At 41.1% G+C, this 17,460-nt stretch overlaps 1 protein-coding gene across 5 annotated transcripts in view; it reads left to right on the top strand.

Moving 5' to 3' along the window:
* Window positions 1–17,460, top strand: part of LOC140194035 (putative Polycomb group protein ASXL2) — a 196,661-nt gene that overhangs the window by 65,490 nt on the left and 113,711 nt on the right. For 3 of the 5 annotated variants that reach the window (XM_072251394.1, XM_072251392.1, XM_072251393.1), the window contains one exon: window positions 392–474. The exons of the other annotated variants lie outside the window; for them this stretch is intronic. In XM_072251394.1, coding sequence (XP_072107495.1) covers window positions 392–474 — 83 coding nt within the window. The remainder of the gene's footprint in view (window positions 1–391; window positions 475–17,460) is intronic. 5 annotated transcript variants of the gene reach the window in all.

Raw genomic sequence — 17,460 nt, 5'->3', positions numbered from 1 at the left:
TAATCAATTGTACGGCACTGACAGTCAAATGCTTATAATAGTATTTCATTTCTTAAATTAAGCCTGTCCCCCTTGCTACCGATCACCCCTTTAGAAACTCTTAGCACCCTGGGAGGGGGGCAATTTTGCCAACTTCGGGAACCAGTGGTTTTAAATGTATATATTCTGCAAAATATCACAATTGCAAGGTGATTGTCTATTCATTGAACACCATACTTGATCATATTTGTTGTTTGAAAATGCTATGTTTAATAAAATACCACTGTAATTGAAACATAATTTTTCTAAGTTAATCTTTGGATTATTAGATGTATACTGGGTGCTCCTCATAAGTGTGGTTACCACGCGGGAATGCAAATTTGAAGCTGACATTGCTGTACGTCTTTATCAGGTACTGGAGAAGTACCGAAACACACCAATGAGCCACAAGGAGATCCTACAAGTCATTCAACGTGAAGGACTGAAGGAGATCAGGTAAGTGCTTTTACATTCTTTTGTACACAGTTACCTCCACAAACCAGAATAAGGGTTAGAAGACCAACATGATAAAAGCAAGGATATAATTTTGAGGTTTTATAAGGTACTGGTGAGGCCTCACCTGGAGTATTGTGAGCAGTTCTGGGACCATTAGAAGGAATGTGTTGAAACTGGGGAGGGTTCAAAAGAGGTTCATGAAAATGATTCCGGGATTGAACGACTTGTCATATGAAGAGTGTTTACTTGCTGGAATTCTAGAAGAGTGAGGGGTGACCTCATTGAAATGCATCGAATGTTGAAAGGCCTTGATAGAGCTGATGTGGAGAGGATGTTTCTTATGGCGGGGGAGTCTTAAGACCAGAGGATGCAGCCTCAGAATAGAGGGGTGTCCTTTTAGAATGAAGACGAGGAGGTATTTCTTTTGACAGAGAATGGTGAATATGTGGAATTTGTTGCCACAGTTGGCTGTGGAGGCCAAGCCAGTGGGTATATTTATGGCGGAGGTAGATAGGTTCTTGAGGAGATTAGGGCTGAGAGAGAAAATGGATCAGCCATGATGAAATGGCAGATCAGAGCTGATGAGCCAAATAGCCTACTTCTGCTCCTATATCTTATGGTCTTATGGTCACACTGATAATAGAAAGACAAATGAGGTACAAATTTGAGGTACAGGCCAAATATAGACATTCACAAAATGGTATTTACTCAAGAATATGGAGACATCTCCTCTGTTTTTTCCTGTTTGGAACTTTGAAACAAATTTTTTTCTCTGTCCATAGCACAGTGCTTTGGTATAAATGTAAACGTTTGTCAAATTATGTACAGTAAAGATAACCAAGCAGAGGTTTCAGAACATTATACTTAGTGCTGTTCTCTTTGTTGTCTATGAGTTCTCTTCAGCGATGTCATCTGGAAGCAAGATATTGATTATGCATGTCTTGTCTCCACCTCTGTGCATACCAGTGACGTTATTTAATTGGCCCAGTTAGAAGAGCAAAACTCCCTTATCTACATGGAGCCAAAATTTTAGCAATTCCTTTTGGCTTTTGTCAGCTTTGGTGGTTCTGCTCTTGTTTTTAATTTGAAGTTTTCCTTGGTGTCATTCGTCTTTGAAATTGTGTTCAATTCTCAGCTGATTCCTTTTCCCCACATCGTCTGTCAGCAAAACCAACACTTTGCATTGTCTGTAAGAGTCTTGAAACAGATTGTAACTTCAAGGCAGTTATATATTTTTGGGTATTTTGTCATACTAATCTTGATTTTTGTGTCCGTCCATCTAGGCAAATCAAATTTCATTAAATTCCATTGCTCAATTTTTTATCTGTTTAAAAACCCCACACTTGCTTTACCAGGCTTCACTTCCACCCTGCATTTTTGAGGTTGAACTTGAAGACATGGTCCTTCAGATGTCCTCCCCACAGTCACACATCTTCACAAACCTTTTAACTTGTAACTTTGTTCCTATCCTTTTTCTCCTTCACTTCTGCTTTTGTATGTTAAAAGATTTCCTCCTCACTCCTCTGAGCTTACACTCTTTTCTCCTCCTTTCCAAAGTTCACTCTGGACAACTTTATTTGTCACTGCAGATTGGTGTTTGTGAAAGAACTGAAACTGTTATTTTAATTTGACAATGAATATCTGTTGAAAATTGATAATTTAACTGAATATAATGATATTAGAAACATAGAAACATAGAAAATAGGTGCAGGAGTAGGCCATTCGGCCCTTCGAGCCTGCACCGCCATTTATTATGATCATGGCTGATCATCCAACTCAGAACACCGCCCCAGCCTTCCCTCCATACCCCCTGACCCCCGTAGCCACAAGGGCCATATCTAACTCCCTCTTAAATATAGCCAATGAACTGGCCTCAACTGTTTCCTGTGGCAGAGAATTCCACAGATTCACCACTCTCTGTGTGAAGAAGTTTTTCCTAATCTCAGTCCTAAAAGGCTTCCCCTCTATCCTCAAACTGTGACCCCTCGTTCTGGACTTCCCCAACATCGGGAACAATCTTCCTGCATCTAGCCTGTCCAATCCCTTTAGGATCTTATACGTTTCAATCAGATCCCCCCTCAATCTTCTAAATTCCAACGAGTACAAGCCCAGTTCATCCATTCTTTCTTCATATGAAAGTCCTGCCATCCCAGGAATCAATCTGGTGAACCTTCTCTGTACTCCCTCTATGGCAAGGATGTCTTTCCTCAGATTAGGGGACCAAAACTGCACACAATACTCCAGGTGCGGTCTCACCAAGGCCTTGTACAACTGCAGTAGTACCTCCCTGCTCCTGTACTCAAATTCTCTCGCTATAAATGCCAGCATACCATTTGCCTTTTTCACCGCCTGCTGTACCTGCATGCCCACTTTCGATGACTGGTGTATAATGACACCCAGGTCTCGTTGCACCTCCCCTTTTCCTAATCGGCCACCATTCAGATAATAATCTGTTTTCCTATTTTTGCCACCAAAGTGGATAACTTCACATTTATCCACATTAAATTGCATCTGCCATGAATTTGCCCACTCACCCAACCTATCCAAGTCACCCTGCATCCTCTTAGCATCCTCCTCACAGCTAACACTGCCACCCAGCTTCGTGTCATCCGCAAACTTGGAGATGCTGCATTTAATTCCCTCATCCAAGTCATTAATATATATTGTAAACAACTGGGGTCCCAGCACTGAGCCTTGCGGTACCCCACTAGTCACACAAAGTGACACTCAAAACGATAGAGCAAAGTTTATCCCAACTGATATGAATTTTCTAGTCTGTGTGCCTGGAAGTTTGGGTAAAGATGGATAGATTGCTGTGTTTTTATAATGATCTATTGGCATCTGATCATCATGGCAGATGGTGAACTTTACATATCTAGATTTTTGTAACCGCTGTATTCAAGTTCTCACACTGCCATAACATGTTTTTTCATGTTTTTATACATTTTCCTATTTTCTTATCATATAGAAGGAGCCATTCAGTCCATATGATCTGTTGGCTCTAAATCCCATAACCCCACTTATCTCCCGGGCAACTGTTTTCACTTTCACACCTTTTCAACTTCTCCGATTATCCTACCTCCCAGCTACACAATGGAAAACTTTGAATAGCCAATTAACTTTCTAACTAACACGTCTTTGGGATGTGGGAGAAAACTAGTGCGCCTGGGGAAACACAAATGATTAGAGGGAGAAGGTGAAAAATCAGTCCATAGTCCTCATAAATTATTTGATTAGATCCCAAATTTGTACCTGAGTGCTAGGTGACAAAGAGATTTGCATGCAGGTGAACTGAATGGGAAAGTGACATGTAGAAGAAATAGAAAGGCAGTGTATTTTATAAAGGGTTAAAGTTGGAAAGGTGCCAATGTCTAAAATAAAACTTGGGTGGCCTTATAGACAAATCACCAATAGTTAATATGTAACTCAGCTAGATTAGGAAGGCAAATAGGATGTTTTCCTTCATTGTAAGACTCTTACCCTAATGATTTAGAGCCTCAGTAGTACCACATTTGGGATTTACCCAAGGAAGAAAATACTTCCAATGGAAGGAATGCATCAGATTGATTTCTGGATAGAGGAGACTGGACCTATACTATTTTGAGTGGTGATTCTCTTTGGGGGGAAAAAAAAAATTCCTTGAAGGGATAACATAGGATGACGTGACCATGATGATTCCCTTGGGGTGTCCAAAAGAGGGGTGTGCTCTCAAAATAAATGGTTAGCCATTCAGGACTGAGAGGAGAAGAAATTTCTTGACTTGGAGAATGGAAAATGTTTGAAATTCGCTGTTGAGGCTCAGTTACTGATGTAATCATGTTAAGGGAATCGAATAGGGGTTTAATCTGGGAAATAACATCAAGGGCAAAAGTCAGGCACAACCTTACTAACTGGTGAAGCAGACACAAGGGACCAAATGGCTTCCTGCTCAGATTTCTCACGTTCTTCTGATTTTAAAAATCAATGGATGGGAAACCAACAAATTTCATACTTTGAGATCTTAAAAAAATGTAAAAAAAAGTAAGGAGAAGTACTTTCAGAATTGATGAAGATGTCGGGAAACCATGCAGGATACGCTTGAAGAAGAATTGAAAAAGAATACTCAAAGGCCCAGTGTGTTGATGTCACTAACCAGCAAAATACACACTGATATCACTTTGCAACACTTGATCTAAAATGCTGCAGATCATGACTCCATCCAAGTATGTTTCAAATGTGATATGAATTTCGCCCTCTACATTCCTTTCAGACAGTGTATCCAGACTCTATTACCCTTGGTTCAAATCATTCCTCATCTCTTCTCTGATGTCTGCTGTAACTTCAAATCTATGCCTCCTATTTTTGAATTGGCTGATTGGAGAAATAGGGCATTGTTATTCACTCTGGTTGAGGAGAGTTGGCTGTGCTAGATTTCATCATTTGATAGAAACATAGAAAACCTACAGCACAATAAAGGCCCTTTGGCCCACAATGCTGTGCCGAACATGTACTTAGTTTACAAATGACCTAGGGTTACCCATAGCCCTCTATTTTTCTAAGCTCCATGTACCTATCCAGGAGTCTCTTAAAAGACCCTATTGTATCCACCTCCACCACCGTCGCCAGCAGCCCATTCCACATACTCACCACTTACTGCGTAAAAAAACCCAAAGAAAACTTATCCCTGACATCTCCTCTGTACCTACATCCAAGCACCTTAAAACTGTGCCCTCCCATGCTGGCCATTTCCTCTCAAACCTTAACCAGAGAATCTCCTGCAATCAATACACGCACACATATATCTAAAGAGATAGCTGTTTTCTCTTATTCTTTCATAATACTGTATGCAAGATGCAAAAGATTTATTCACACATTATAATATTTATATAAGTACAGCACAATTAGTGATTATCAGAATTAGTGGGTTCGCCAACTGTACACGATATACAAAATGCAAGTGTTAAGAGGCTTTGGTTCTTTAGAATTAAGTCTAATGTGGATATCTTGAGGAAATGGTACTGGGATTTACAGAAAGCAAAAGTCGAGGTGTTAAGTTTTATACAAAGAAAGAAATTTATGTGATCATTTTAGTTGGTATCACATGACAAACAAATTTATAGGCACAGCACTTGATGGAGCATATGTTGGAGAGAGTGAGATAAAACCACTTGTCACTGAGCATGATCTTGCATTTGCCATTTACGTATGAACTCATGTTCATCCTTGACGAAACTGTCTTCATGTTCTCCTTCCTCACAATTTTTGTTCGCTGTCAATGTTCATGTCAAGGATTTCCAGTAAACTTGCAAAACATAGATTATAACTGATTTAATGTTGTATTGTTTGTGTTACTAAGACTTGCATTTGAAAAGTAGTCGCAGTTCCAGTGGGGTTTATCTTGTACTGTTCTGTTACTTGGATGGAATGAGTGAGTGGTTCAGTGTCAAGAGTGCTGGTGAACCCTGAAGTATTAGAGATGTGGGATATACCCAGTAAGTGTGAGGTTCAGTTGGCCTGCCTTTGAGTAGGAGCAGCTAACATGGGCAATGGATATTTATGAATTGCTGAATAGGACCATGGTTATTGTCTGAGTTATCTTTCCTTGTGGAGGTACAAATAAAATGCAGTAACATTCATTTGTGAGCACTATTTTCTTTGGGGAAAAATAATGTAGGGAGCAGAAGTCACTCAGATTTCGTGGTGGTAAAAGCTGGAAGTTTAGACAAGCTTGGATCATAAGCAGCACGGTCCTTTTTGAAGATGCGTTCTTTCAGGCCTGCTTTGATATTAGATTATACCTATGAGCGGCTTTACAATGACGAGGTTTGTATTTTATGAAAGAGAACAGCTTAACCAATTCTAGAGAAACTAATTATGTGCTTGGCTCTATTCAGAGCGATTATTTGTAACTTCCCTGTATGATGTTGCAAAATGTGAACTTTGTGGTTAAAATGCTTCAAACTGCATTTCTTTTCTCCAAGCCCTCCAGTGAGAATTCAATAAAAAATGCTGCTCCAACGAGTTTTCGCAATATCTTGCAGCCAGCTGCAGATGGTAGTCGGCACAGCATGGTTTTATTAAATCAAGCACATTTTGCAACTCCTGCAGGGTGAAAGGTTCTTGCATCTGACTTGAGGGCGCTGTACGTATTTTGCCAGGGGTTAGGGATCCTCCTTTAGTACCTCAATGAACCCTTTATTTTTGACTCTCCACTGCTGATTAACACTGGCAGAATTTTTGATGAGTAAATGAATAAATTGCAGCCACAGTGAAGAACTGAAATATCTGACTTCTTAACAGTGGCCTGGAGTTTCTGGAAAGTGGACGTTTTAAAATAGTGAGTGACTGCATAATGTTAACGTTTTGAAGAGGTTATCACTGAGAGATGAAACAGAAATGCAGCAAGAGATTAGAAAGGTGGAAGGCCTTTGTTATGAGAGGGTTTGAGAGCATGAGTAAGGATTTATTGCTGTAACAATAGAACCTTGGTAATAGTATATGTGGAGCAATTTGTAGAGTTTTGGTTTTTCTTTCTAAAGAAGGATACATTGGCCTCAGAGGAAATGTGGCAAAGATTCATGAGGTTGACTTCAGGGATGATGTGTTTGCTGTACGAGCAGAGATTTTATTTATTTGTTTTTATTTATTGAGATACAACGTGGAACAGGCCCTTCTGGCTCTTCAAGCCATCTCCAGCCTAATCATGGGACAATTTACAATGATCAATTAACCTACTAACCAGTACATCTTTGGACTGTGGGAGGAAACCCACGCAGTCACGGGGAGAACATACAAACTCCTTACAAGCAGCGGCGGGAATTGAACCCGTGTCGTGTGTGCTGTAGAGCATTGTGAGAGCCACTATGCTACCCTGCCACCCCATTCAGGTAAATACGACTGTATTCTCCATAATTTAGAGAATGAATGAGAGTTCATTGAAATATACAGAGTACTTACAGGGCTTAACTGATTGGATAGATGCAGATGGATGCTTCCCCAGGATGAAAGAGTTTAGGACCAGGAATAAAAAGGAGACATGCGTGAAACACTAGATAAGTGCTTTCAACATTTTCTGTTTGTATTTCAGATTTTCAGCATCTACAGATTTTGGTTTTCAAACTAAAGCCAATAGTCATGATTTCAGAATAAAACCTAAACTATTTTGGGTCAAGGGGAGGATAAATCCCATCACTAATGAAGGTGTAACAAGGAATCGCTGGAGTTTTCCACCCAGGAAGGCTGCGGAGGTTTTGTCATTAACTGTGATTAAAACAGAGATAAACAGATTTCAGAATATTAAAGGAATCAGGAGATTCAGAGGCAGTGCTTGAAGATAGCATGAAAGTGTCAGATGAGCCATGATTTAATTAATAGTTGAGTGGGCTTGGAGGACCAAATTAACTCATCCTGCTGTTACTCCATGTGTTCTGAAAGATACAGAGTTCCGTGTTGTTCTCCACAAAGCTTTACTGAGAGTGCATTGCTTTGTGACAGGAGTGGTTGTCGAGGACCTGATGCCAGGGAGTTTCAGAAAATGGTGATGTCCCCAACTCCAATCAGCGTGGAAACGTTTAAATGGACAGCCAACCAGGAATTGCAGAACATGCTTAAATAATAATAGACAGTGAAAAATCATATACCAAGTTACTTAGAATTTTCTTATTTTCAAAATTCAAAGATTCAAAGTACATTTATTATCAAAGTATATACATTACTGTGCAAAAGTCTGAGGGACCCCAGATTTTTTTTTATATGGTTTCAGATGGTATGGCCTCCACAGAGCCCTGAACTCAACGTCATCGAGCTGTCTGAGATTACCTGGAGAGACAGAAGCAAGTCTGCAGAAGAAATGTGGGTTAGTTCTCCAAGATGCTTGGAACAACCTACCAGCTGATTTTCTTATTAAAAACTGCATGACAGTGTAAAGTCAAGGTTTATTTATCATCGAAGTATGAAACCAGAATACAACTCTGAGATTTGTCCTCCCACAGTCAGCCATGAAACAAAGAAACACCATAGAACCTGTTCAAAGAAAACATCGAACACCCACGTGTGGAAAAAAGAACATGCAAACGGCAAAAAGAGAAGGAATAACGCACAGAATATTAAAGGTCAAACTGTCAAGTCCGCGATGATCCAGGGGTGTTCAGTTCAGTTTATTTTAGTGCTGTCTTGTTCATTGACTGCAGGCCGAAGCACCCTGATCAAATTGCGCAAAAATAGTAAAAAGAGAAACCAGAGACACATGTAACATGAACTGCAGAGTCCTTCAAAACCAGTCCAGAGCCAGAAGCTGCGCTGGTCAAACCTTGCAGTGTGAGGAAGACTCCTGCACTTTCCTCTGGCAGCAGCAAAAGAGAGGGCGAGGGAGACCGGTCAAACACCGACAGACGGCGCTGAACACCCACTTGCCTTCGGCTCTTGTCCTCGTTGATTTTCATCTTGCTGTGATGCTTCAATCGGTAAGGAGTAATGGAGCCAATCACGCATTCACGCTCCAACCTTTAGCCACTCACTCTTCTCTCAAGCTTGCTGAATTCCCCTGGAGACAGCAAAGGCCCCAGATCGCTCAGTCAGCCCAGAAACACATCACTCAACGTAAATTTCAGGCTCCAGTCACACGCAGTTTAGTAGCAGAAGCATATTTAAAAGAAGTAGTTGTTTTGTGAACTGTCTGTAGGACATCTCCATTGGTCGCTGACGCCATCTTGTCAAAACAGTGAAATCAATATTTTAAAGTCAGTGAAATTTTGCAACAATATTAAACCCTATGTATAAAGATTAGTCAGAAGCAATTATGAATGAGTGTGATTTCATAAATTTGGTTACTCATTTGACAAGTCAATCGATGTTCAGTGGTTTTATGGAAAGGATGAATTGAAGTACATGTCATATCACTGTTTGTGTGTTGCTTTTAGGAGTGCCAGATGCAGTGCAGGACCAGGGTATCACAGCTTGCTGATTCAGTTGTTTCCCTGTGTGTCTGTGCAGACATCAGAGATTTTAGTGTTGAGCTGACAATTTTACTGTTATTAAAACCCAGATGATGGACACACAATACTCTTCTCTGGAGTGAGTGGGGTTAGAGATTCACAGCAGTATTTGTTTCTCAATCTATTATAGGAAACTTGTTATGAGAAAAAAGGAAGGGGTCATTCATTGCAGGCCACTAATGAATTTACTCCTTTGCAGTTGATAGACTGCCCATATATTTCAGGCAGGGTAATATGGGAAAGATGAAATGAAATTGTGGGAGGAGATGGAAGCAGACCTGACAGTTCATTAAAATATATAAATTATAATTGATGCTATCATCTAATTGAATATATAATTACCATATTCTAACTGAAGCCTTAATGTTGGGCAAGAGAAAGAAACTGAAAGCTGGGGAAATGTATTAACAGAATTCAGAAATCCAATAGGCGTTCCAACTAAAAGTCATTCTACATGGCAGTTTTTTGCAGTACTTCTACTTCACTCAGGCAGTTTTGGCAATGGCAATTGCAATTGCCATTGCCACTGCAGTTAATAAATAGATATAGTGAGTTAGATTTAATTTAAATTTTCAAGTGAAGTGTTACAAAGACATTCTCTGTCTTCTCACATCTGTCAAGAGTTTGTCCTTGTCCTTCATGGGAATTGGAATCAGAAAGAATCCATATTTTGTTGTGTTTACATTGTGGATAGGAAGCATAGGTGCACTGGAGAAAGTTAGCAATGTTTTGTATTGTTTTGAAATACTGCTCAACATCGTTACTGTATGAAGTCTAAGAAACTTTAAAATTCAAATGAAGCCCTTATCTGAGAAATCAGTTCTTTAGTGGAATGTGGCAATTACAACATGCTAGTGTTTCTGTTTTAGAAACGTTGATTTCTTTTGGAGAAAATAATGTGGAATTAAATAGGGTTCAAAACTAATGAACATAGCAAATGCAGAGTTCAGGTTGTGGTGAATATTGTAATAACGAGGATTATGTTTGAGACTTTCATCCGGGGCAATTAAATCAGTGGTCAGCGTTTGATGTAATTGGCAGGTTTACCTAATATGGGTGTGGAAGCAAAGTCTATTGACTATATTCAGTTGAATTTGATAAAGGAAATTATGTAAGGGAATCTTCATGCTTTTGCTCCTGAGGGGATTATGAGTGCATCAAAGAATTTTTGAGCTTTTCATTTAGGCTTGGTTGGGTGTGTGTGTGAGAATGAGAGTTGTGCATGTTGCCAAGAAAATGACTACTGGGCTGTATGGTTACTGGCTCTTCAAACAAGTCTAGACACACATTTGACTTTCTTGAATTGAATCTGCAGTAGCAAAATTGTCAGTTAACACCTTATGTTTCTTTTTCTATGTGAAGCCATTACAACTGGTAGCTTGTAACATTCCAGGTTTTAAATGTTGGCCAGTGTGATCCTGTGTATTTCTAACCTGGAAATCTGAGGTAGGTTCTTTTAAAATCAGAAATATTTTTCCTGTTACGGATGGACACACAATTCTTAATGTATTTTGTGGCATTTTTCATATTGACTGCTTCTGTCTCGGTTATATCTCAAGAGAATTTCACTGAACAACAATATCAATGAAGTCATGAGCAATATCAATGAAGTTTCTTTTCTGAGCCCTGTCTAGTAGCACTGTAAGTCTATGAATGATTAGGTGCAAAATTGTGTTGAAAGTATATGTTTTCTTTTTAGTTATTGTTTGGTGCGCCTATTTACTGTTTCATTTCTATTCCCTACATGATATTCTTGCAGCTCTACCTATGTTCGTTTGGAAATGTTTGTGCTCGGTATTTGTTGAGTTGAACTGCTCTGTTTTAGCACGGCTTACTGCAGTGAGCAGTAAACTCTTGCCAAACTGCCTTTTGGAACATTGGAGAGATAGAAGTAATCGATTTGAAACTGCCAAGGTGTTGAAGTTGTGAAATTTTGTATTAAATGCCAGTTTGGAGGTTAATCGGTTTTTACAGCTTCCGATGCAACCGAGTGAACCATCCAGGTAAATGTATTTGTGGTTCTTCTGTGTTCTCATAAGAAATCATACTGCTTTATATACTCAAGTTCTACATCTGCTTTTCTCGGCTGTGGGAGATGTAGTTTTAATATCAACTACAGAAACTGTTCTTGGATTCTGTTGCTGTGGTTTGAGAGGTGCTTTGTTTGTAAGGTACCTTGTAAGAATGACTGTTTTTTTTTGAACAGGGAGGCTGATGTAATAGTGTGCTGGCAGCAGCTGCAAGTAATGTGGGACAATGGCTGGTTACACAGCTGCTTTTGCCTCTCAGGGTCACCAAGCAGCATTGCTTTCAACAGCTCACAGTCACTTCAGCTGAGTTAACATTAAGGCAAGGCTAGCAACAGAATAGTAGAGCAGAAACAAAAAAAAAACAAAGTGAGAGCACCAAATGCTGAAATTCCCAACAGGACAGGCAGCATCCATGTTGCAAATGCATTGTCTTGAACTGAATAATGTTTGTGAGCGATCTGGCCAGAGCTATTAAATCACAAGGCAGCACGAAACAGGTTACTGGAGAGTCAGAGCTATTAACAGTCTTCTCCCAATTACACAGTTCATTATCCATCTGTAATCTGAACTGAACTGGATCAGAATCACTGATGTGAAGTTTGTTTTGTGCCAGCACTACAGTGCAAAAACATAAAATCACGATGAATTACAAACAAAACAGTCAAAAGAAAAGCAACAGTGAGGTCTTGTTCATCAACCACTTAGTAATCTAATGGCGGAGATTTCTTAGTGCTATAGTTAGTCCTTATAAAATCTAGATCTGTACAGGTATGATCTTTTATATTTATCTGGCTTCATCTGGTGTTATTCGCCACAGAACACTTTGTTGAAGGTACTTGCTGCATGTTATGACAAGACCAGTGGTCTATGAGCGATTCCCATAGATCAAAGAGATTTTGGGGACTCTGCACCCCTGTAGTTGCCATCAAGCATAAGCTGTGCTTTCCCCTTTGCCCCACGTGTGGATGAAATGCCTGATACCAGTGGAGGTAAAGTAGGCTCTCACTAAACCTGCTGTTGCTGTTCCTTCACTCCTTTCTTGTAAGACTGCAACGAAATTCAATTTCCATCCAATAAGAAGCAACTTTCTGTCTGTTTTATGCCTTCCCCCAATTCATGGAGCACAAACTAATAATCCTTATCAAGGAGTATTTCAACTCTTGGCTCTGACGATAAGGGAGTTGCATGATTTTTTAAACCCTCCCTCCCCCATGGAGTTGAATTTCTTGTCACTTGCTCCCACTGCCTGTGAAAGAAAATGCAACCTATATTGCATTTCCCTTCTTGCCCCTCTTAACCTGATTCACTACCTCACTTCCATTCCTATCCATCTTCACTCCATCCTCCTTCCATCAGGACTTCCTCACTTATCAAAATGATGCATCACTTCACCATCCTCTGTTATGTTACTGTCTCCTCCTCTCCTTCTGTCCAGATGTTAAACAAGCTTCTACAGTTCTGGATTTGGTTGCTGGGTATGTGCTGTATCGTGGGAGGTTTGCTGGTGTACTGAGAAAGAAACAGTGGAAAAATACAAAGAAAGGAAATGGAACTAAATTTAAGAGCACTATTATTAAATAATGTTCTTCTTAATTAACCCCAAATAACAATATTGTAACTGTACAGTTTTATAAAATCTTCATGGTTTGATGTTAAAACTACTTATTATAGGATGTGTTAGCTGAGAAAACAATATCTCAGTGGTGCTGAAGATTTGATGAGAATGAACTAATTAATTCTTGTGAAGGACTTAAAAGAGATGAGAAATTCTGATTAGGTACTTTTCAAACTACTTCCTGTATTATGTGCTTTGGAGCTTTATTTTGTAAACTTCCAGTGCTGTTTTTGTATTTCTAATTTTTTTTCTGAAACCTCTCACTTGCTATAAATTGTGCTGCTATTTGGTTGACTGCCAAATGTAAGCAGGGGGTTTAAAGTGCCACTCTGACGAAGAGGGTGATGTACATATCATACACCAGGATGGCTGGGGTGCTCAACAGCAATTGACTGTAAATTGATTTTAATGGCAATGTTGCCAGCAGTGTACAAGAGAACAGCTTGGGATTTTGAAAACTCTTCAGTCTTCAACTAATATTCATGAGCAATGAAAGCTAGAATTGAAGGTGTTAAGATATACTCAATATTCATTGAATTACAGGCAAACTTCCCTTCCCCTCCCTTCCTCCTCCCCCACCATGGAGAAACAGTCAGTGACCTGAGCCAGTGGTATTTCAAATTTCTCTCCTTCAAAGTCAACCTTTTGTTTCTGTGGTCTCCTTCATGAAGAGTACTAAAGCATCCAGTAGTTTTAATATAATTTATATATAATTTACCACTCACTGATCATCAACAACTCTACAGTTAGCACCGATTCAACATTCAGCTTCCTGGGCATCATTATTTCACAGGACTTCATGTGGGGCAGAACCAGATCTCCTTCTTTAACAAAAAAGCTTGATCAGTATTGTGGGAACGACGGTGTCAAACACTGAGCTATAGTTAATAAACAGCATCCTGAAATGGGTATTTGCATTGTCTAGGTGATCCAAGGCCATGTGGTGAGCCAGTGAGATCATGCGCACTGTAGACCTGTTGTGGCGATAGGCAAATTGCAGTGGGTCCAGGTCCTTGCTGAGGCAAGAGTTGATTCTCGCCATGGCCAACCTCTCAAAGCATTTCATCACCATGGGTGTGACTCCTACTGGATGATAGTCAATAAGGCAGCTCAACTTGCTCTTCTTGGGCACTGGTACAATTCTGCACTGCCATCATAAAGAGCATTCTCACATCAGCCATTACTGTCTGGTTTGGTGCAGCATCCTCCCACAACATAGAAATATTGCGGAGAACTGTCAGGACGGCAGAATCAGAATCAGGTTTATTGTCACTGGCATGTGTCGTGAAATTTGTTAACTAAGCAGCAGCATTTCAATGCAATACATAGTCTAGCAGAGAGAGAGAAAAAAAGCATAATAAATAAACAAGTAAATCAATTATGTATATTGAATAGATGTTAAAAAATGTGCAAAAACAGAAGTACTGTATATTAAAAAAGTGAGGTAGTGTCCAAAGCTTCAAAGTCCATTTAGCAATCGGATGACAGAGGGGAAAAAGCTGTTCCTGAATCACTGAGTGTGTGCCTTCAGGCTTCTGTATCTCCTACCTGATGGTAACAGTGGGAAAAGGGCATGCCCTGGAGGTGTTTAAGCTGCAGTCTACTTTCGCTGCAGGACTTGAACACTTTGTGGCCACTTCATTGGGTACACCTGTACATCTGCTTGTTAATACAAATATCCAAGCAGCCAAACATGTGGCAGCAACTTGGTGCACAAAAGCATGCAGGCATTGTCAAGAGGTTCAATTGTTGTTCAGATCAAACATCAGAATGGGGAGAAAATGTGACCTAAGTGAGTTTGACTGTGGAATGATTTGCTAGTTTGAAACTGATGTCCTGGGATTTTCACCCACAACAGTTTACAGAGGAAGATGTGGAAAACAAAAAGTATCCAGTGAGCAGCAGTTTATTTGTTTATTTTTATTTAGTGGTACAGCACGGAACAGGCCCTTCTGGCCCAATGAGCCACCCTGCCCAGCAACTCACCTACTTAACCTTAGCCTAATCACAGGACAATTTACTATGATCAATTTACCTACTAACCATTACTTATGGACTGTGGGAGGAAACTGGAGCACCCAGCGGAACTCCACGTACTACATCTGCTACTGCCCACACTGGACCCCCTACAGTTCGCCTGCCGACATAACCAATCAACAGATGACGCAATAGCCACAGCTCTATACACCGTCTTTATAAGGTTCATCCATGGTTATCGATGAAGACCTCAACACTATTAGTACTTTTTACGAAGTCGGGTTGCTAGCTCAACGCTCAACCCAGCATGGATGGAGAGCGTGCACGGGAGCTGGTCGGATTCGAACTCGGGACCTCTCACCCCGAAGTCCAGCGCTGATGCCACTACGCCACCAGCTGGCTTATATGATGGTGTCGAGACTAGCGCTTGATTTGGATTTAAGTGAGGGAGAGTTGCGCAGCGTCAGCCTCACTCTCTCTTCCCAATTCCCATCTGGATCAAGTGGCAAGACAAGAGTCGAGATGGCTGGAGATGGGACTAGGCACAGTGTATGACCAGGACGTCTTCTGTGTCTAGTCGTGCTCTACACCTTCCACGACGCTTGCGGAGACTGCCTTCTTGACCATTGGACCTTCCGTTGGTCTCGTCTGCTCAATCCGCTGGAGTCTGTCTTCACATGCTGGGATAGACACCTCCCTATCTCACCAAGGGTTTGAGACCCGTTGGCTACCCTCACCTGCTTTAGCCGGCTTGTCGAAGCCGTTGCCTGGGGTGTGGCCGCTGTCGCATACAAACAGCTACGGGGAGCCACGGGTGAGAGGTGAGTGCCAGGTGGGGACCAAAGGTGGACTAACCGCCTTGAAAAGGATGCGACATGTTCCCCCACCAGGGGTGCTACCCCTCCCTGACACCCCATACACATCGTCCTTACACACCTGGAGAAGAAGGATGCTTATGTGAGAATGCTGTTCTTGAACTACAGTTCAGCATTCAACACCATAATTCCCTCCAGGCTTGACAAGAAGCTCAGAGACCTTGGCCTTCACCCTGCTTTGTGTAGCTGTAGCTGGACCTGGACTTCCTGACAGATCCCTCACCCCTGCCCCTCTGATCCTCAACACAGGTGCCCCTCAGGGCTGTGTACTAAGCCCCCTCCTTTACTCTCTGTATACCCATGACTGTGTCGCCACCCACAGCTCCAATCTGCCATTTAAATTTGCTGACGACACTACACTGATTGGCCTAATCTCAAATAATAATAAGGTAGCCTACAGAGAAGAAGTCATCACCCTGACACAGTGGTGTCAAGAAAACAATCTCTGTACTATTCCGCACCGTATCTCAACAAACAAATAAATAAATAAAAGCCAGACTGGTTCAAGCTTCCGGGAAGGAAACAGTAGCTCAAGCAACCACGTGTTACAACAGTCGTGTGCAGAACAACATCTGTGAACACACAACACGTTGAACTTTGAAATAGGTGAGCTACAACAACAGAAGAGCACACTCCTGTACCTAACAAGGTGGCCGGTCAGTGTATGTGTCCAGGACAAAGAAGCGGGCAGGAAACATGATTGCGGGCACTTCCCTCCCAGCAGACTGCCTTTTCCAAAGCCTCCCTTCTGGAAAGGGCTGCAGGTTTACTGAAGCAAATACTTTGTGTAAGTGTGTGGGCACGTGGCCAAGTGGCTATGGCGTTCGACTAGTGAACTGAAGGTTGTCAGTTCGAGACCTGGCCGAGGCAGTGTGTTGTGTCCTTGAGCAGGGCACTTAACCACACATTGCTCTGCGACGACACTGCTGCCAAGCTGTATGGGTCCTAATGCCCCTCCCTTGGACTACATCGGTGGCGTGGAGAGGGAAGACTTGCAGCATGGGCAACTGCCGGTCTTCCATACAACCTTGCCCAGACCTGCGCCCTGGAGAGTGAAGACCTACCAGGCGCAGATCCATGGTCTTGCAAGACTAACAGATGCCTTTACTTACTCCCAAGAAGCTAATCTGATCAACCATTCTAGTTAGCTCCTCCCCCCCAATCTATTACCTCAGTAACTGCACTGTTAACATTTTAAACCACTTTTTATAATGCTGTTTACTTTGTAAATACATGGTTGTATTTATGCACATTTTATTCCAGATCTGTACTTCTAACATTATTTTTATGTAACTGTAATTCTTCATTCTTTAGAATTAATTTCTAATACATGTAACTGTATGTGGCGTCTGAAGTTGATCCTTGATGTAGTGCATAAAAATGGCAAAAGATGCATTTGTTGTTCATCAAATTGTTAATACCACCTGTAATTGCTGGTCAGTATGGTGCTGAATTGTTATTTTAGCATTGCAGACTTGATGGGGGAGAAAAGATGACTTTTGGAGTCACGTGAACCA

The sequence above is a fragment of the Mobula birostris genome, chromosome 2, assembly GCF_030028105.1.
Source record: "Mobula birostris isolate sMobBir1 chromosome 2, sMobBir1.hap1, whole genome shotgun sequence".
Taxonomy (NCBI): Eukaryota; Metazoa; Chordata; class Chondrichthyes; order Myliobatiformes; family Myliobatidae; genus Mobula; species Mobula birostris.
This window is presented reverse-complemented; position numbering and strand designations above follow the sequence as displayed.